Source organism: Microtus pennsylvanicus, chromosome 8 (assembly GCF_037038515.1).
Source record: "Microtus pennsylvanicus isolate mMicPen1 chromosome 8, mMicPen1.hap1, whole genome shotgun sequence".
Lineage (NCBI taxonomy): Eukaryota > Metazoa > Chordata > Mammalia > Rodentia > Cricetidae > Microtus > Microtus pennsylvanicus.
This window is the reverse complement of record NC_134586.1, coordinates 29,120,466-29,140,857: the sequence shown is the minus strand read 5'-3', so window position 1 is coordinate 29,140,857 and position 20,392 is coordinate 29,120,466. Positions and strand designations below refer to the sequence as shown.

Below are 20,392 nucleotides of genomic sequence, written 5' to 3'. Positions count from 1 at the left end.
GAGTGGCCCTGGGCCCTAGGGTAGAACCTGCTGCTGGTATTTTGCTAAATGGTCATGACGTCAAGTTGCTTTCAAAATAATTCCTATTTATACCCATAGACCTAGGCTCAGCCTTCATCAGGGAAACTTTTTTTTTGCAGTGACCAGCTGTCAACAGATGCATGTGCAAACTGGTCAAAGTGCCCAGAATAAGCAGCTCTACTCAGTGCTCGGCCATAAACAGGACATACATATCAATGCCTATTCTTCCCAAGCAAGGCTCAGGGAACATCACGGAAGAGAAGATGGAAAGGATGTAAGGCCCAGAGAGTGGCGAGAAATAATCTATGTTGTTCTCTGGACATGACATGGCTGTTGCACTCGTGAATTTACAGTGACTGTGGTTACGTGTACACCACCAGTGCAAGATCAAGCTAGCCAGAACTCGACTTTACTTAGGGGCCACTGGCAGTGGCTAGTCGCTTTGAGAGGGAGAATCCTCCTCGGAGGGTGTGGCTGTTAAGATTCCCATGTTCCAGTGGATGGCCCCATACCCGTGCACATATGGGCAGCACTAACTGGTCCTCATGAGTTATCCAAAAATAAAACGTGAGATTGGGAAGGAGACATATTTCAGGAATGTGGGAGAGCTGGAGGGAGGAAACCGGGTTAGGCGTGATTATGCTGCATTACATACCTCCATGGAATTCGTAAGAATTAAAAGTTTAACCAAGTTTCTGGCTATCCGTTTTTACCTCTGTCCCACAGCTCTGTTTCCTCAAGGGCTGGACATGGCTGAGGACTCTGGAGCTGTCATGTAGGTATCATATCGGGTCCCTAGCTGCCAGCCCAGGTGCTTGCGGAGACATCATCCCACCCTGGCATGTCTAACCTTGCTTTCAGCTAGGCACTGACTGCGGCATGAATACTCCCAGCGTTATCTTCTCTAGTTAATGCCTCCCTCTCCCCCCTTAACCTGGCCACTGGATCGTTTATTTAACTGCCTGGTATAAAGCACAACAGGTCTGGGAGTCTTAGGCTAAGGCTGGCTCTGCCCACTCCCACACACTCTGCAGGAGGCCCGGGGCTCCTGCCAGTTCCTTCGCTCTCAGAAGTTCTGAGGAAGTCCACCAGCCCTCCTGCAGTCAGGGACCACAACATCTACCTCCTACCCGTTGATGGCTGTGTGACCTCCGCCCTATCACCACCCACCTTATTCCAGGCTTCTTGGGGATGAGAAGAGAATGAAGGACCGTTTTATACTTTCCACCCAGGGCCCACAGCTGAGCGTCAGAGGGGAGGGCAGCAAATAAAACCTACTCACATTTCCTCGCTGCAGTTGTCTGGCCTCTCCATCCTGTGGCCTGTCTTCAGAAGGTTGAAGAGTCGTTCAGGAGGAATTCCAGGGTAGGGGTTGCCCCCCAGGGTCACAATCTCCCATAGCAGTACCCCAAAGGACCACCTGTGGTGAGCAAGGGAACCAGTAAGCAGCTTCCTGGCTCCAGAAGCCTCCTTAGTGAAACCCAGATGTTTATATCTTTAGCCTCCAATGCCTAAGGGATTTTAGCCTAGCTCTGACTGCACCAGCAGGTGCTAACTGAAGTGGGCGAGGTCCCCCTGCCTACCTGGACCAACTTGGGATGCTCAAGTCCCTCCCAAGCTGCTGCCACTGGTGCAACTACACTAAAGGGGTGAGACCCCAGCAACAGAACTTAAGGTGTGCTGTGTAATTTTATAAAGACTTGGAGCACCTTTGAGAGAAAATATTTAATATAAGAACACACGATAGAGTGGAAATGAAAGTATCACAAAACATGTATCACCTGGCAACAAAGCATGTGTGTGCACACCACAGGAGCTATCTGAAGGGCACCAGGAGGGAGGGGCCCAGTGTGATTCAAGGCTGTTAGACGCCTATTGTCTTCTTTGCATTTCCCAGTTCTTTTAAAGCAACTTTGTTTTATTAGAAAACAACTGTCTAAAATTGCTTAAGAAAGATCTCGATTTTCATAGCCCATATTTTTCAAGATCTGCAAGCCTGCAGATTGCGGACCACTTTAGAAGCAAGTTTTTTTTCCTTTTCTAGAAGCAAGTATTTTGTCTTTAGAAAAATAAATCCCGTCTTGTCATCTGTACGGGCTCCCATCTGTAAGCAGTGTGGGACACACCAGTCCACAAACTCATAAAAGACTAACTGTAGTGGGGTCCCCGCTCCCCATCTGTGGGCAGGTGACATCACCGGATGCCCTGTCTGAGTCATATTCCTTCCAGCACTCATGGGAGAGCAGCTGTCTGCAGGTCCCACCCAGAGGATGGGAGGGAAGTGCAGAGGAAGCCATGGAGGGAAGTGGGCCACGACCGCCCCACCCGACCCCCCCCACCCCACTCCTATTCCACTGTGGTTGGCATAACCACTACTTGGGCCCAGCCATTTGCTGAATGAATGGCTGATGACCTAGCCTGAGCTTGTTGCGCATGACCAACACTGCAGCTGGGTATCCGGAACAAAGCTGCAGAGACAAGCATGACGGACCAAAACCACCACCCGAAGATGGCAGCTCCCACACTTACACATCACTTTGAGTGGTATAGACGTGATCAAAGAGGGACTCGATTGCCATCCATTTGACGGGAATCCGGCCCTAGAGGTAGAAGAAGGAGGCATCAGTGTGGCTCTGAGCTCCGTAACCAAGGTACTCAGCCATGTCCCTTTAGCTCCAGCTCCGCAGGGAGCCTAGGATACCAGGTCCTGGGACGGACCAACTATGTACAATCTTGAAGGGGTCACAGCTCCAGCCTGAACCTTTGGCTTTGTTGAGATGCTACTGGGAGTCAAGGCAACCACCCACATTCAAAGATGACAACTTTTCACATGCCACAGGCCCGCAAAGAAACCCAAAAAATCTATAGTAGAGCCACAAGGGCTCCGAGCACCCTGAGTGGCAGAACAGTGCTCCCAAGTGCAGAGCCAAGAATGTGTCTTGCAAGGCAAGTTCATTTCCACTATCCCAAGAACACATGCGTTCGGGAAACCAACTCCTAGTTTCCATCCATAAACTTGGTACACCACCACCAAGGCTCATCTGCAAAACCTTGAGGGAAGAAAACGCTTGTGCACCAAAGCTGGATTTTCTTTCTCTTAAGGCCTTTTCAGCATCTCAGAATGAGCCCCTCGTCCCCAGCAGCAATGTGAGCATCTAACTCACTGAACAAATCCTTTTCTAAAACAATGAACAGCTTTAGTGGACACACCTTGTCCTTTATCCTCACCATCTGCACAGGATGGCTCCGTGAGGGAATCTTACGGCCCTCTCATTTGTGAAAGCACACATCCATGACCACTTCTATTGCTCAAACATGTTTCTCTGTGATTACGCCCTTCGTGATGTATGACTGTGCTTCCAATGGTGCTGCCTGTGGAGCCTGCAGCCTGGGCTCTCAGGGGCTGCCAAAGCCCCTATAAGCTACTATAAGCTATACCTGTGTACTTCCACTGACAACAGTCCTCCCTGGAAGATATGTATGTGTGTGCATGTATGTGCACGTGTGTGTGTGTGTGGTGTGTGTGTGTGCGTGCGCACAGAAGTCTCTGCCACATCCTCTACTGTGTGGCACAGCAGCCTCTTCTACTTCCTCTGTGCGGTCTGAGGTCTGTTGTCACCACAGAAACCCCATAACAAACAAAGACAGTCCTCATAACCAGTGCTAACACAAAGAGTCCACAACCCTACAGCAAGGCTGAAGCCGAGAAGCTGTGTGCGCTGCCTCGAACGCTGGGTCACTAGATCCCTGAGCACGCCCGTGAACTTTTCACGCCTGCGTTGTCACATGGGAATTCTGGGAGGACAGATGCTAGGTGACAAGACAAGGCAGTTACCATAGGAACACGATGATGCTAGTGAATAACATGTCCATCTAGTGCTCAGACCTGGAGGAATGTCTCAGGAGCCCTGAGGTGCATTTAGGGACGCAGTTTTACCCAGAGCCCCCAGGGAGATGTCTATGTAAAACAACAAAAGGACGACCATGGGCCTGCCTATCCCACTTCACCCTCCTAGGAGCAAAGAGCAGTCACGCAGCGGTCAGCGGCCTTATTCTAAGAACTGAGGAACTGTAGGGAGCAGACTACAGTATTGGGGTGTCTTGGAAAGCGACGAAAGTAGCAGGAACCCCACGAAGATCATATACAAGAAAGGTCTGATGGGTCCTGGGCACCCAGGGATAGAGTTCCACTTCTCCAGTCTTTCTAAGGGTGACACCCAAGCCTGTCAGTCCAGCTGTGAACCCACTGCCCCACCTGGAAACTCGCCAGCACACTTGTGGCCAGGTACCTTGCTTTTCTTCACATAGGAATCTTCTTCGTAAACATCTCGGGACAGGCCAAAGTCGGAAATCTTCATCTTTCGTCCTTCAGCCACCAAGATGTTCCTGGCAGCTAAATCCCGATGTACAAGCTACAGAAAGAAAACAGCAGGAACCCTCAGACCAGCCAGGGCGGGCGGGAGCCGGGATGGGCACCAGGAGCCGCACAAAGTCTGTGGCGCTCACCTTCATCTCAGCCAAGTACTGCATACCCCTTGAGATCTGCCAGGCAAAGGAGATGAGGTCACCCATGGTCAGTACCCGTTCGTCCGGGTGGTCTAGGGAGCTGGAATTGCGGCTGCCTCCACTGCCCACATAGCCAGGCCCAATCTTGCGGCTGTCACGGAGGAATCCCCGCAGGGAGCCATACTTGGCATACTCCACAATGAGAAGAAGTGGCCCTGGGGGACAGAGAGAGGCAGCCCTGGGCATGGGGTCAGGCCAGCCTCAGGCTTCGAGTACGGTGGGGGAGGCTGCAGGCTGTCACCCTACCAGCAAGTGGATGGGGACAGACCTGCTCTAGGCAGTCAGCAGTCAAGGCTCTATGGATCATGAATCCATGGAAGGCCAACGCACTCCTGGCCCACACTGACCGTGACATGGACATCAGCTCCTTTCAAGGTAGACTAAGACAGTCCCCACAGTGTCTGAGTGAATGAACTCTGTTCTTAGCCCTACTCTAAGAGCTAACGCAACCCGCTACTAGAACTTTATACTTTTTCCATCCTTGGTCCTGCAGGTTGGGAACGGAAAACCAATGGAGGCAGGAAGGTTTAAGGTTTGTACAAATCTGACAGCTCAGTCTTGGCCCCAGCTAGCTCTGCACCAGTCCGTCTCCCTGCTCCTGCTGCCTTCAAAAGCTACGGGTACAGTCAGGCCTACTTCTGGTTCTTTGCCTTCCTCACAGTGTGTGTACACGCGTGTGTGCGCGTGGGCATGTACGCACGCATGTGCTTCAAAGTCAGAAAAACTAACGGACAGTGCAAGCTCCCTTGTCCTTATCTGAGAAGATGACAATGCTCCCTCGCTGCAGAGCTGGGGTTAGGGTCACCTGTGGGGAACAGCACGCTTGCTATTCTGTAGGTTGCCAGGATACTGTTCACTCCTGGAGCTCCCCAGAATGGGTATCAATGCTGTAGACATGCCCTCAGCAGGCCCATGGAGTGCTACAATATGAACCTCTGGCAGAGGTGCCTGCTCAGCTAGCAGACACAGATACTCTCCAGAACAGAGTGGAGCCAGACACCCAGACTTCCAGAAAGGAAAATTAAATGGGTGACGTACAGCAAAGGAGAGAAGGTGGTCCCAGGTCTGTCGGTGGTTACCCGCCCATGTGCCCTCCCTATCATCTGGCCAGCCTTACCGTCCTGGCTGCAGGCCCCATACAGCTTGATGACATGGGGATGGTTGACTTGCTTCAAGAGGTTGAACTCTGACAAAAGGTCTCGTAACTCACTCTGGGAGGCGTTTTCTGAAACACAGCATGTAGAAACCCATGTTATTACAGGCTTGGGGTCCCCTTGACCACACTGAGCATGAAACAGACTGCCATCTCCCTCACAGACCCATGTCCTGGGTTTAAATGGAGGCTCTCAGCACTCATCTGGTTAGGGCTCCAACGGTGGCTTCATATACCCCTGGGATAAGAGCCCATAGAGCTAGCATCCACAAAAGCAGGGTCTTCCCACCCAAGTCTGCACGACCACCGTCTATGTATACGGCAGCTCGTCTCTTTAGCGGCGGTCTTCAGAGGAGAGGAGCCTACAGAGAACACCCCTGTCCTTTTTCAGTCTTCCCAGAAGTCGTCTTGCCTATGTCCACACACACCTGCCTGTAGAGACAGGTGCTGGACAAAGGAGAGGCCCCCATACTGAGCCCATATCTCCCTTTATACAATCCGCCCGACACCAGCTTGGAGTCCTGTGGCCTCTCTAATGCTCGGAGCATGCGCTCAATTACTGTGAGATACTGCACAAGGGCAGCAGAGTGAAGGCGTTAGCACTTTGCAGCTCCCGATACATCCGCGTTTTCCCAGCGAAGTAGAGTTCCGTGCTTCCTTTGAGGGCCTAACTGCATCTGGGACATTGTGCAGATGATCAGATTTCACCGAAATCATAGGAAACACATGTCCTGAGGGCGGCCAGGGTTGGCTCTGGTTCTCACTAGGCACTTGAATACAAAGTTACACTAAGTGTCAGACTTGTAACCAGGCACTCTTCCTGGTTGGCCGGCCAGTGGCACACTCTTGCTTCTGGCACTGAGACTCATCTTGGATGAAGAACAGATACAGCTGGGAGATAGGGTGCCAGGACGCCTTGAGCCAGGTCTAGGGAGGCCAGGAACTGAGGGCTGAAATTGGTCTGAGTGTCTGGGGAAATACAGAGCTCTCCGTACTGCAGTCCCTGACCATAGCACTGAACTCAGCTATGTGCCCGTTACATGAGCTCTTCATCACACAGTCCGGCTGCCACGGGGCCCTCAGTTCACAAGGCTGGAGACCTGACCACAGTAAAGGCTACCCTCCATTCATTGCAGCCATAGCCTCTGATCAGAATCACACCCACTGCCTAAGAAAGGTACCTGTGTGCATCGAGAGCCAGACCCAGGACATGACAGGTCACAGGAACAGAGAAGACCCCTAGGGCTGCTGGGATGGGGGACAGTCCTTACATAGAGAGAGGAGTCTCTTCATTAGGACCCCAGTGGCCTCTCGGATGAGCAATAAATGGGGCAGACTGGGGTATAACTCTAGGAACTGAGCTGTTCTTGGACACGGTGCAGAAACTGTATGAAAGCATCTTCCATCAGAGCAAGGTCCTCGCCTTGCCTCTTGAGAACACTGGCTACATCTCCACCGGGTGCTCAGAGGCAGCTACCACAGAACAGCAATGGGAGCTCTGCAGAGGGGGTCTCGTGGAAGGAGGGTCACAGCCACCCCGCAGATGTGGCACCTGGACAGGTACCTTTCAGCATCTTCACGGCCACTGTGGTGTATCCTGCCCGGCCTTTGAGACGGAAGGCTGTCGCCTTGACCACTTTTCCGAACTCTCCTTCTCCCAGGGTCTTCCCAAGAACCAAGCTCTTCCGAGGAAATTCCCACTTCGGATCCTCCTGTGTTAGGGTGGAGATGGGGCCGTTAGAAGAGAAGGGAGAAAGGAGTGATGGACAAAGTTGAGCAAGAAGGCAAGTCCATTAAATACTGACCCTTAGCTCTGCCCCGACAAGAGCCAGTATGCAGAGCTGGTCATCACCTGAGCCACAGACACCATTTCACAACTCACCCACTGAGGACGCTGCGGCCAGCCCAGGGAGGCCATAAGTCTCCAGGGGAAGAGCTTGGACTCAATGAGCACCCATGGCTCAGAACACATCTCAGCCCAGAATTTCCCCACAGTGGAAACATTCAGAGCAATGCTCACCTATTGGTGGAGGCTGCTCGTTTGTTCCTGGCAGCTCAGACCCAAAATAATCACACAAAAACCGTATCATTTGCAATCACCACGTGGTTGTGGCCTGCTGGTAAGGTTCCACCTGGTGTTCGGGGTCTGTCTCCTGCGGCAGCTCCATTGCTTCTCACTGACTCCACCTACTTTAACCCATTTCCATTATTTCGTGCATTACCACGTGGCTGTGGCTTATGGCATGTCTCCTGCAAAGGCTACATGGAATCTCACTGACTCTGCCTACTTTCTCCCAGCATTCAGTTTAGTTTTCCAGCCTAACTCTATTCTGCCCTATCACAAGCCAAAGCAGCTTCTTTATTCATTAACCAATAAAAGCAACACATACACAGAAGGACTTTCCACACCACCCACCCCATGTGGCTGCCTGCTAAAGAAAGACGTCACAGCCCTGGGGAAACTCCCACCCTGAGGTGCGAGGCAGCTGCTCCTCGCATGGCCTGTCCTATGCACCCCCACTTTGCTACATCCCAGCTTCATCTCTGGCTAGCAGGCTGCCTTCCCAGCATTCCATTCAAGTCCTACCCACACACAATCATACGACCACTTTGGATTCACGCCTAGACTTTCACCAGCCATGTACAGTCCTGCAGGAAGCGGTCACCCTGTGACGCTGGTACCATCTGCATGCCCATCATCTCCCATGTCCTTGAATGTAGACCTCAATTTCTGTTTATAAGATGCTTTCAGGCTTCCTCAGACACAGAGCTTCCCGAGACCAGAGATAGTATTTTGACATCTACATGGCATGTGAGGAGCACCTCCTTTTAGTACACAGTCCTACATTCTAGCAAGCTCCTAAGTGATCCTGGTGCTTCCTGAAGCCTGAGTGCAAACACACCATGGATAACACCAGAGTCACAGCCCCACTGCCACGCCTCCATTACAGGCATGAGAAACCTATGTGGGGTGCACCAGAGACTATACCAAGTATGTGAAAAAATATACAAACATACTCCTTTAAAATTTTAAGAAAAATCATTATTTTTATTCCAAGTGGCCAGGTCAGGAGCACCAGGTGGCAACTAAGCTTCAGGAGTCGGCCCACCAGGAAGCCAGGCACTGATGGGTAAATCTCAGTCAGGCAAGCCCCACCAACCCACCCTCCAGGGCTTCATCCCCAGAATGTCTCTTGCTACTGCTGTGCCTTTACATGTTTGCTAATGTACCTTTCTTGCTAGGATGGGCTGATGATCAAAGCTGATGATTAATTTCCTGTACCCATTTCTGCCCTCAGCTTCCTGATATAAAAAACTATAGATGAGTAAGTGTGCCCCCTGAGGATTTAGAATACAGCTAACTGTTTTTCATATATAAAAGTTCAGATTTGGGATTCAAGATTGTTTATAAGATTACCGTTTGAGATAAATAATAAAGTGATTGATCCTTTCTTTGTAACCACAAAATGCAGCCCGCTAGTAAAAGAACTGGCTGAGAAAACACCTGGCTTGCTTACACTCTGTTAATCTCTAACAAGTTGGATATGAATGTATGTGGGTTCTTAGGGATAATTCATTTTCACCTGTAAAATGTATAATCATATAAGGGATATGTAAAATGTAACGACATTGTAATTTTTATACTGCTTGAAAGGTTTTTCTCGGGTATATAATCTGTAAAGAAAATAGTAAGAATTCACAGAAAGCATACATTGGAATAGAGAGAAGAAAAGAAATGAAGAGATGAGAGAGGGATATGATAGAAAGACCCTAAAGATTATCTCTGTGCATATTTTCCTTTGGTGCCAATCCCAGAGTTAAGTTTTTCCTTGCTCATCCGTCCCAAGAATTAAGTTTTACTCCCTTAGATAGAAAAGCCAAATTGAGTGATTAGTCCACTGACTCCAGGGCTCCACCCCAATTCCTCAGCTGCTGCAGAAGACTGGTCAATGGCAGCACCTGTTTTGTTTGCTTGTTTCAGTCTAGTCTGGCCTTGAACTTGGGGTCCTCTTGCTAGGCTAGCTCTGGAGCAGACAGATGTTGCATGTTTTTACCCTTGGGAACAGCAGTACAGCCTTGCTAGGTGGCCTCACTGTGCCATCTGGGTTATGGAGACCTCTGGTGGCTTATTCCAGAAGCCTGCTGTAGGTCCCAGCTACTGCCGGGAGCAGGGACCACACGCTAGGAAGAGAGGGAAGGAAGCAGCCTCAGCACATTTAGGAACAGCTTTGACACCAACCGAGGGTTGGATGTCACTCATACAGGCCCTGGGGAGGCAGGACCTCCTAGCCACCTTCACAATCTGGAATGGAAACTTCCAAGGCCCCATGACCACAGGGGCTCCCACAGGTGTCCACATCACAGCTCCTTCCACCCAAACCTTTGGCTCACTCTGTTCATACCCCTTGTCTCAGAGCACTGTCTCCAGCTGTTCCCAGAGCACCCCCGGCTTCCAGGTCCTGGACAGACGAGGGCAGGATGCTGAAGGGGCAGAGTCTACCTGACCGTGAGGGCAGAAGCCACATGTGGCAAGCCCAGAGAAGCTGTGGCCAGGACTAGGAGGTTTCAGGCGTAGCATGACTCTGAGCAGCGCCCAAGGAAAGGCACCTCCATCTCAAGAGCAGCTGGAACTTTGCACTGCGTCCTCAGGGCCTTCTCCATCCATGCCTAGGTTATTGACCCTGTCTACTGCTGCTGCCCTGGAACTCAGGACCAGCCCTTCAGTATCCCAACACTCCCTGTGCCCCCACTTCTCAAGAGAGTAGCCTGTTAAACCACTACAGAACACGGGCTTCTTCTATTGTTCCTACTCTGAAGAATACTGTTCCTACATATGGTGGGTGGTGGGTGGGTGGGTGGGTGGGTTTGTGTGTGTGTAGGACTATTGCTTCCATCCCCTGGGGCTTCTGCTCACACCTCCCTTGCTAGATAGGGCCAAGTTCACACTCCCTAGGACCTCAAGACCCCACATCCTGGAACCCAGTCAGACCCGTCTACATCAGCGCCTGTCACATCCTTCCTAGACAGCCTGCCTTTACAAGGCCACAGGATCTGCCTGCTGCTGGCCCTTTGTGGCAGGAGATACAGGCAATGCTTATCAACTACCTGTGGGTGCCCCAAGCAGTAAAGAAAGGCTATGTGGCCGTGTATCCTCCAACACTGTCCACCTACCTCTCAGGGCCCCTTACCGGGATCTTGAAAGAGTCCACAGAGACCTGGTTCTCCATGGAATCCAGTGAAGGCCGTCGGGTGCCCGAGGAGGAGTAGCTGATCGGGAAGCCCTGGGCTGGCCGGCAGAAGGTCATTTCCGCGGAAGCAATGGGTGGCTTGTGCGCATGCTTGTGGTAGCGGTGGATGCAGAACGTGGACAGCAGGACCGAAATGATGAAGGAGAAGAGTACGGCGGCTGTGATCACTGTGCGGCACAGCTCATCGCACAGCGGGCCTGTGGCAGGGCACACGGACAGGTGTCAGCAGCCTGGCAGGGACGGCACCGTGAAGGTCTGAGAGGCCACACCCCAGGTCAGACAGCAGAGGCAGTATGCCAGCCACACCAGCTGTACTGCCTTCATGCCACAAATATCTGGACGGTCATTGAGATGGTTGGAAGGGGAGAAGGAAGGACCAAGAGCTCTCAACTGCCGGGAGTGTGTCATAGAGCCAGAGGTCAGGCAAGACCCTGTACAGGGAGTCTGAGCAAGTTACTCTTTTCTGATCGTCCTTCACTGGGAACTTGTGGTTAGGAGATGCTTATAGGGACTCCGGCCCCTTATTCATGGTTGCACCAAAGCGCAACTGAGACCCAAAGGGAAGGAGGGAGTCTTTTGGGGTCCAATGGCCTCCCGATGGTCCTCCCCTTGGTGGACCTCACAAACGTTGCTCAGAACCCTCTTCAGGGTTTGGGGAGGTCCAGTGAGCCCTGTGGGATGAGGCGTTCCTTACCCTGGCTGTCCTCTGGCTCACAAAAGCACTTCTTCTCATCCGGGAAGCAGTAGCAGGTACCATAGCCAGCTTTAATCCCCCGACGCTCCCCTGGCTCGTGCCCCCCAACGATGCTGCCACCTGAGGACATACGCAACCTACTCAGTCTCCTGGTACAGCTTGACACCTCAGAGTCCTCAGATCGTGACAGCATTCTCAGCTTGGTGTCAGTAGCCCAGGCCCAGTGAAGGCTCAGAAGCTCTTCTGCCTGGGCATGGGGGTTAACATAACGTCCCCTTACAATGGCTATGGAAGTAAGGGGAACCAAGATTGTTTGAGAGTCATCGCTGAGGTCACAGAAGGCATCATCCTAGGCTATCCCCCAATAAAAGTAAAGATGTAGAAAATAGACCAAAGGAAGGTGGGTCCTGAGCCAGCAGAACGGGGACCGCAGCTCATGAGTCAGCCAAGGATATGTAGGTCAGGCTACAGAAGCCCAGTCTAGGGGAACAGCAACAGTCATTCTAATGACATGGTAGGAGGACTGGCTTGACGCATCCTGCCTGTTTGAACCTACTATTACACACCTCTGTTCTTTGGTGTTGAGGAGTCCAGGGCCTTACATAAGCTAAGATGGTACACAGCCGTGGTGCTATCCCCCAGCCTAGCTTGATGCAGAAGAGAAATGTGGCTTCAGATTGTGTGCGGGTAGGGGCTGGACTTTCCAAGCTCTCCGCCACTAGCTCCCCTGCCTCTGTCCTTCCCTGTATAATGAAATGTATCACCGTGGGCCTAGCATGGGCTTACGGAGACAGTCCTGTGGACAAATGTTGCTATCCCGGCTCTCCACGGCGTCACAGTGGCCATCGGGACAGGTCCTGGTGTTGGGAGTGCAGGTAGAGAAGTTCCTGGTGATCCCTGTGAGGGAACACAAAGCAGGGTGTCACCCACATGGGCATATCCTACCATGGTCCCCAACTAAACCCGCCTCTCCAGAAGACAGTGGACGAGGAGACTGAGGCTACACACACCTCAGGTGTCAGCTGAGGAATGATGGGACAGAGGTGTCCCCCCAAGGGCTGAAGTGTTGGGGAGTCCCAGGACCGCAGATAGCCTTTTGTTAAGGAGACTACATAAAGGCAAAGACCACTTAAAACTATACTGCCAGTGACAGACGTATAGTCACAGAGAGACAGACACTCCATTTGGCTGGGACCTTCCGGAAGATCCGCTCTGTCCCCTGTAGATCCCTCTCAAGCCCAGAGTAAATTCAACTGAGGGACCTCAAGGTTCAAGGTGGCAAAGCACTTGGGACCCCATACCCTGCCTTTTCTGCTGGCATTGGTTCCACACAAGGGGTAAGGCTCAGAAGGCAAGAATTGGGGAGGCTCACTGCAGGGACTGGCAGAGCCTGTAGGAACCCCTCACTCCTGGTGGCAGCCAGTACAGACTCCCCCGCCCCGCAGGCTCCTGGGCCTACCTTTGCCATCTCCCTGACGCCATTCGCATCTGCCTGTTGGAGATCCTAGGCCACCACACTCCTCACACTCAGGTCGTCTCTTGTTGACTGCGCAGGACTTGGGACAGTCCACTTCTTCAGCAACGACTGGGAGTGACACACACGCCAAGGTTATAAGGGCTGCTGTGGGCCCCGTCTCTAGACCTTACCCACCATGGACAGAGTGTAACCATAGCTCCACTGCCTCTGTGGTTTCTGGGGTAACTAGAGAGTGTCCTATGAAAGGGGCTGGGGTTCCAGAGCCGAGGAAGGTACTTGTTATTCTCCTGTCCGAGGAGCAGATATGGGTAGGAAGGACGTGAGGGTGACCAGTTAAGGACACACAGGTGACTGATTACCCCAGAGTTTCAGAGCAACAACTAACACCAGTTTTCTGCGATCGTCCACAACGCCCCACCCCTCCATGAAGCCTGACACTCACATGTCCCCTCCACTGTGACGAGCAGCAAAGCCTGGGCCTGCTGGCGGGTCTGCCGGTCAGTGGCTACCACCGTGTACTGGAGCTCGGTACATTCGGGTCGCTGCAGGGCCTCTGTGTCATTTACAAACAGGGTCCCCGAGGTGTCCTCAGCTGAGGTGACCACACCCAGAGCGCTGCAGTTGGTGCTGGAGGGTTGCAGCTTGTACTGGATGGAGATGCCGCTAAACTCCTGGCCGTTCTCCACACAGACTTTCCCAATCTGGAAGGGGGAGGGTGGCACCAGAACCCCTCAGTCAGTAACTGCGAAGGTCCTTGGGTAGACCAAGTCCCAGGATGGACCCCAACTTAGCCTGGATGGCAGGCTTCTTCAATGTACAGCCTTCTAAAGCATCCAAAGCTCCAGACCCACCTGCCTGGTCAACCATCTGCTTAGACACCCACAGCAGATACACACTCCCCAGATAGCCACACCATCAGGAATCAGACGTGAGGGCCCTAATCCCTGTCTGGGTCTCCCAACTGTTAGAGCGCTGTACCCTAGCTACATGACTGCAATGCTGTCACTTGTCCCACTTGAGGTTAAGAGGCCTCTTTATAGGGGTTCTGGAAAGAGACCCCTTTCTGAGAAAGCCTGGCTCTGCAGCCAGTCACTGACTCTTTACCTCTGAGACACTCCAGTCAGCTATGGTTGCTAGGAGCTGCAGAAGTGGTCCTGGATGTGGGGCCCCGTCCACAGGTGCAGAACAGGCCTAGAAGGCCAGCCTCTTAAGGCCCAAAGTAGGGACAGCTGCCCACAGGCCACACCGACACCCTAACAAACCAGCCTTCTGGCCAATTCGGTTTCCCCTACGAAGAATGCTCATTCCACCTTCTCAGATGACCCTTAAAACTATCCACATCACTGGCCTCAATCTGGCTTTAAAAACTATGGGGCTAGAAAGTCACAAGGACAATGACTAGGGCTTCTCAGTCTGTCAAACAGAGGTGGAGCTACCTCCAACTGAGGCCTCTAATTCCTCCCCAGGCCCTGCGTACTGTCGTGCCTACCTCTGACCTGATGTTAACACCCCGAAGAATGGGCCAAGGGATGGATCTGCAGATGGGTTCCTGTACGCTGGTGACAGGAGTCAGTGGGGGGTCTGGGGCTGACTGTAAGAATGGGGAAGACCATGCGGACAACAGGGGACAGTCCTGAATGTGCACTCTGAAGATGGGTCAACCTGCTGCCGTCAGTTAAGCCATGCATACCCAGACTGCAAATAAACCCAGAGTACACCTAAGAAAAGCCAAGCGAGGACACAAATGCTTATGAGTGGTGGCAAGGGGTGGGAGAGGGAGAAACCTACCTCCTTCCCTGTTATCCTTAATGAACACTCATGGCTTGTTTTTCTCTCTTCTACCTTTTATGTATTTTAGGGGCACTCAGGACAGAACCCTGTACCTGCCAGGAAAGCTCTATAGTACTAAACGTGGCCCCAGTCCTTTACTTTCCCACGAAGACAAACGCAAACATCCCATTGTAATTTCTCTAGCACATAAACATACAAAAGCAGATGTGACCCTGACCTTCTCTCCACAGGGCACAACTGCCACCCACTGTCTGCCGCATGCGCAAATGCTCGCCAACAGAAATCTGCTTTTGTGCTGATGGTTTGAGGCCAGTGGTTCCTCAAACCCCTTTTCCTGCTGATCAGTACACCAGTAACATCTTTCCAAGAGGGCTTATGCAGGGTGACCAGAAGATGGTTTTGTATTAGTGCAAAATGCTTTAAAGATACCAAGAAGTGAGAAGGTAAAAAATGGGGGGGGGGGGGTGGAGATCGCTCCAGGAGCTAAAAAGGAACTAGGTGACTTCTCCAGTGAAAAGGTACACACATGGGCTCAAGGTTCCACCTGGAACCTTCCATGGCTCCACCTATGCTAACTCTACACTGGCAGGCTAGGGAAGAGGTGCCATCCACCCACAACTCCGACTGCAGTCTTAGGACCCCCAATCTCACGTCATGCAGTGGGCCGTGTGCTCACCTGGGCATAACGGTGGGCCCTCCTATTCACTGCGAAGGCGTAGTCACTGGGTAGATTCAGGGTGACAGGCAGCACAGACACGTTGAAATGGAGGAAGAGGACACCTGTCCCAGGCCCCTGGAAGTCAGAGTCATTGACCAGGACCATCAGCTGCAAGACTCGGCTCTCTGAGATGGGGAGGCTCCGGTTGAGAACCAGCTCTGTAGGTGGGGACACAATGAGACAAAGCCAGTTACTAGGCTTCGAGATCATGCCCTATGCCACACGCGACACTCCCATTTCAACATACAACCGTGCACACACGATACCTTCATGTACATGACCAGATAATAAATAGGCCTGGTGGGCAACCTTGCTATAATACTAGTTACTGAAAAAATGGAATTCTCCTGTGTTAGATCTCTAGTGAGTATATTTATGTGTGTGTGTACACATTCGTGTGTGTGTGTGTGTACATGTTTCAGAGACAGAAGGTACACGTGCATATGGATGGTGCATGTTTATATATATTATGTCCTGTGACTTGACATGCATGTAGAGTAAGCGTGAATTTTTGTGGGTGTAGCATGTTATGTGGGTGTGGCATGTGTGAGTGACATACTTAATGGTGGGTGTGTGCAGAAACAGCATGTGTAAATGGGTTTGTGTATAGGGTGTTTGCATAGCATTTGTATACACAAAACATGTATGTTTACATTCAGATTGGTTGTGGCACTGGAGGGGTGTGCTCTGTGGTTCTGGTATGAATGGTTGTATGTGTGTAATGTATGCGGTTTTCATGTGTTGTGTGCTTGTGCACAGAGTGCCCTGAAGTTCTGGGAAGACATCACACCACTGGCTCCTTACTGTAGTCATGCATGGTGGCCCGCACAGAGTTGTTGTTGGCCTGGGCCAAGGTCTCGTTGGGTGAGTGCTCCACCCGGAAGTTCTGCTGGGCCCAGGAGTCCCCAGAGAGCAGAGTGCTTGTGTACCGCCTCACCAGCTCCCCAGATGCTGGCACCACATCTGCATCAAACACGTGCAGAGTGGCCAGGACAGTGCCCTGCAGGGAGCAGAGAGTGTCGGTCAGAGTAGGTATAGCTAGAAGACCACACGACCTAGCACAGCCCAGAATTTACAAAGGCAGATGGTCAGAACTGATAAAGCTATCCCCAGGACCTCAGTAAAGGTTGTGGGCAAATCCAAAAGGCCACTTGGGTCACCCCCTAAGGTTGTCCAATCAGATGTTCTCTCCCCTCCCCAGGAAACCTGCACCTGGTTCCTAGAGAAGTAACTTTCCCCCTTGCTGTTGAGTCCAGGAGCACTCCGCAGAGTGGTATGATATCCAGCAGGTGGCAGTAGCACACCACCTAGGTTGGTCAGAGCAGCTCGGGCAAGGACGCTTTCTCAGAATCACCTCCTGGCTCCTGACTGTCTCAGAGGCTTTTGTGACAGGTTGCCCAGCTGCCAGCAGAAGGGAGTACCCTCCTTCTTGCCACGTCAGACAAGCCAGAATGTTCTCCTGGTGGTCTCCCTGGGGCCCTTGGCCTGACTGGACACAAACTAAGCACCCCTGGCTGGGGCCTTCACAGAGTCCAGTTTCCTACTGGCTATCTGGCTGGCAGTCAGCCAAACAGACAGGACAAAAGGGACAGACGTGTAGAGAACCAAAGGACCGAATGGCTGGTGGAACAGCTCAACAGATCAAGGTATAAACCACCAACAGAGACATAGGACGAGACAGACAGACAGACACACACACACACACAACTGTGAACAAACCTCCTTCCGTTTAAACTCCACCACGGCACTGGCAGTGTCCACGCCTCCAGGAAAGGTGGGTGCCGAGTCGTCCTCGTCATACACGGTCACTGGCAAGGACATGGCCACCTTCTCTTCATGGTCACCAGAGCCCACTATGCACTCGGCCTCCAGCACGTACTTTTCCTGAAGCTCTCGGTCCAGGGCCCAGAGTGTGCTCACTTCCAGGCTGTCGGGGTCGCAATGGAAGGGCAGACTCTGCCCTGTCGCAAAGCAGAAGGGATCTCGCATTACCACAGAGTAGGGGATACAGTGTGGACTGCCTTCCTTATGCTTTACCAGACTCTGTGAGAACTCTGGCTCCCTAGTGGCTGTCTGTCCCTCTGTAGCCCCCACAGGGACAATGGCGCTCACTACTCCAAACGTAGGCAGCTTGAGGTGTGTGTTTACTACCTTTATTTGTGGCTGGGACTCAAATCACACACACAGGTAAACAATAGTTGACACGGGGTCAGCTCTCTTAAGGCAGGGAGGGGCTCCCAACCTCTGTAGTGGGCTCGGGGAGGGGTCCAGGAGGGCAGAGTGTGGGCTGAGAACCAGCTCAGGTACTAGCTGGTTTAAGAATGATGTTAGTCATTTTTTTTTTAAAAAACCAGACGTGGTATTTCTCAGTTTAGACAATGTGAGACAACATCACAGTTCCCTGACTTGAAAACAAACAGTGGACATCTGGGCACGATTGATATTAAAACACAGATGTTTCTGGATGTGGTTTGCATTTCTGCTGTCTATCTATCTCCTGGGTGTGTGACCACATCGGTCTCGTGGGGCCTTCATTTCTTTTATAGCAGACTGGATTTCGAAGGGTACAGGTCCACTTGGCCCAAAGGGCTAGCTCCCCAGCAAGGTCCACCGTGCTCGTTGACATTAGCAGAACCGATGGAACAGGGATGCACACCCCACATCTAGCTCAGGAAGAACCCCTCTAGGTCCCTGTAAGAGCATGCCACTCCCCGATTCTCATGCCAATTCCAGCCTCATGTCCATCCCCCCACTCAGAGGTCTCCCCGGTCCCTCGTCTCCATAACTCCACCACCATATATAATCCAGACACTGAACCATACCCAATGGAGAAGTCCGACTAAGCCTCTCAAATGCAAGTGGAGACTGCTCATACCCTCTCCCTGCCTGCCTTGCTCCCCATGCTCCGGGGAACAAAACCCTAAAATGGTTCCTGCCTCCGTGGCTAACTGCACTCCAACCCCAGAAGACCCTGCTTTAGCAGAGTTGGGTACCTGAGCTGTGGATCTGGTGCCAACCCCCCTTGCTGAGTGTCCTCTGCCCTGATCACACAACTGAACGTATGCTCCATCACTTCTGGTGTGTCCTCAACACATCATGGGCTCTACCCTCTAGAGGGTTAGAGGCTACAAGCGGGCAAGATGCCAGGCCTGTTTACAGTTGTATCCCAACCTTCTACAACAACATTGGGCCCATGACAGACACTTGTGAGATATTGCTGGAATATTACACAGTGGCAAAAGATGACAGGTGGCTCACCCCAAAGGTAAAAGCACTATGCCTTCTGTGCAACAGAACAGAAGAATAGTGTCCTCCCCACCCCCACCCCAGCTGGCACTCACCTTCCAAGAGCCTGTAGGCCACACTGATGTTCGGGCAAAGGGACTGCACAGGCAAGAGCTGAAACCGGTAGAAGGTGCCAGGGGGCCTGTTCTCCCTGATGCGGAATGACAAGCCTGTTTCCGGGATGCAGAGGTCCTGGGGTTTGAGGGAGCCACACGCTGGGAAGGAGTCATTCATGAAAGAGAAGTACACGCGGGCACAGCCTGGCCAGTGGCATTCACCCTCTCGCTGGGTTGCGGACCCCAGGAAAACCTGGAGGAAGATGGTGAGCAAGGGGAAGCCACCATCTGTAGGGAGAAAAGACGACAGCCCCCTTTCAGATGAGGGATGAAGAGTAGGGCAGGGATTCCAGGGTTCAGTGTGTCTACAAAAGCCTCAGCAGCTACCGCCCCACCTCTGCCGCAGGATGCTGAGGCCTTGGTGTGCCTCTCTTGTCCTTCAGGTTTCTGTTCAAACGGCCCCTCCTGAGGGAAACGCTCTGGCCTGGGGGCTAACATTCCCTGGCCCCTTCAGGTGAGTGACCTTGCAGCACAGGCTCCTGCACCAGCTGCACTCCCTGGGCACTAACACCAAGTGCTTTTCCCCAGATACATCCCAAGGACATACTTCATCAACACTCAGAGGAAGAATTTCCAGTTCACAGTTCTACCACTGAGGTACCACAGCCTTGGTTAGTGAGGTCTAGACCTTGGCTGAGGCCCGCGTCTCCCTGGGCCTCCACCTTATGCCTGGTTAGTGGCTACAGGGTTCCCTTCAGTTTCTCTTATGCTATATTATTATACTAACTCCCTTGGCAGTTAGTGTTCTTTGAACAAGCTGTCCAGATTGCTGTGTGCTTAATGCGACGTTGCTACTGTTAGGAATCCTAGTGTCAAAACCTCTATGCAATCGGGTGGGGGTTGCGACCCACAGGTTGAGAAGCGGTCGTACAGAGCATGCCGACAGGTTAACCGTCCATCTCGGGCGCCCTCCCATCTTACGATACTGGCTGTGTTTGTCAAACAGGTCTGTTACTCTCCACATCCTGGACTATAGCTCACCCTTTACTCACAGTATTCTACCCTATCCCTCACTTGCAGACCGGAGTGTAATGAGTGACGTCATGCCTCAGAGGAAGTGCTGGGAGGTGTGGGCTACCGGGTTCGTACCCCCACGTTGTGCCACGCGGATCCCCCATTCCCCCCACCAGAGCTAGCATCCTGTGTGGTCTTGACTGCAGCTCCAGCCTCAGCTTTTGTTGCTGTCTAGGTGTCCATCGGCTCTGCTTCCTTCCTGGACACCTCTTCCAGCCTCTTGCAGATGGGGAGACATGCTTCCCAGGAGGGACCTGGTGTTCTTCAGCAAGTTCCAGGTCACCAGCTAAATTAACCCCCTGGGGATT

The 20,392-nt window shown here is 52.2% G+C and overlaps 1 protein-coding gene across 2 annotated transcripts in view; it reads right to left on the bottom strand.

Moving 5' to 3' along the window:
* The window catches only part of Ret (ret proto-oncogene), a 42,988-nt gene that overhangs the window by 8,888 nt on the left and 13,708 nt on the right, over nucleotides 1–20,392 (bottom strand). For both annotated transcript variants that reach the window (XM_075983019.1, XM_075983020.1), the window contains exons 3-17: nucleotides 19,011–19,298; nucleotides 17,389–17,630; nucleotides 16,474–16,669; nucleotides 15,628–15,827; nucleotides 13,603–13,861; nucleotides 13,143–13,268; nucleotides 12,470–12,580; nucleotides 11,684–11,803; nucleotides 10,930–11,186; nucleotides 7,305–7,452; nucleotides 5,705–5,812; nucleotides 4,528–4,742; nucleotides 4,311–4,433; nucleotides 2,551–2,621; nucleotides 1,304–1,441 (exon numbers count right to left, since the gene is read on the bottom strand). In XM_075983019.1, coding sequence (XP_075839134.1) covers nucleotides 1,304–1,441; nucleotides 2,551–2,621; nucleotides 4,311–4,433; nucleotides 4,528–4,742; nucleotides 5,705–5,812; nucleotides 7,305–7,452; nucleotides 10,930–11,186; nucleotides 11,684–11,803; nucleotides 12,470–12,580; nucleotides 13,143–13,268; nucleotides 13,603–13,861; nucleotides 15,628–15,827; nucleotides 16,474–16,669; nucleotides 17,389–17,630; nucleotides 19,011–19,298 — 2,602 coding nt within the window. The remainder of the gene's footprint in view (nucleotides 1–1,303; nucleotides 1,442–2,550; nucleotides 2,622–4,310; nucleotides 4,434–4,527; nucleotides 4,743–5,704; nucleotides 5,813–7,304; nucleotides 7,453–10,929; nucleotides 11,187–11,683; nucleotides 11,804–12,469; nucleotides 12,581–13,142; nucleotides 13,269–13,602; nucleotides 13,862–15,627; nucleotides 15,828–16,473; nucleotides 16,670–17,388; nucleotides 17,631–19,010; nucleotides 19,299–20,392) is intronic.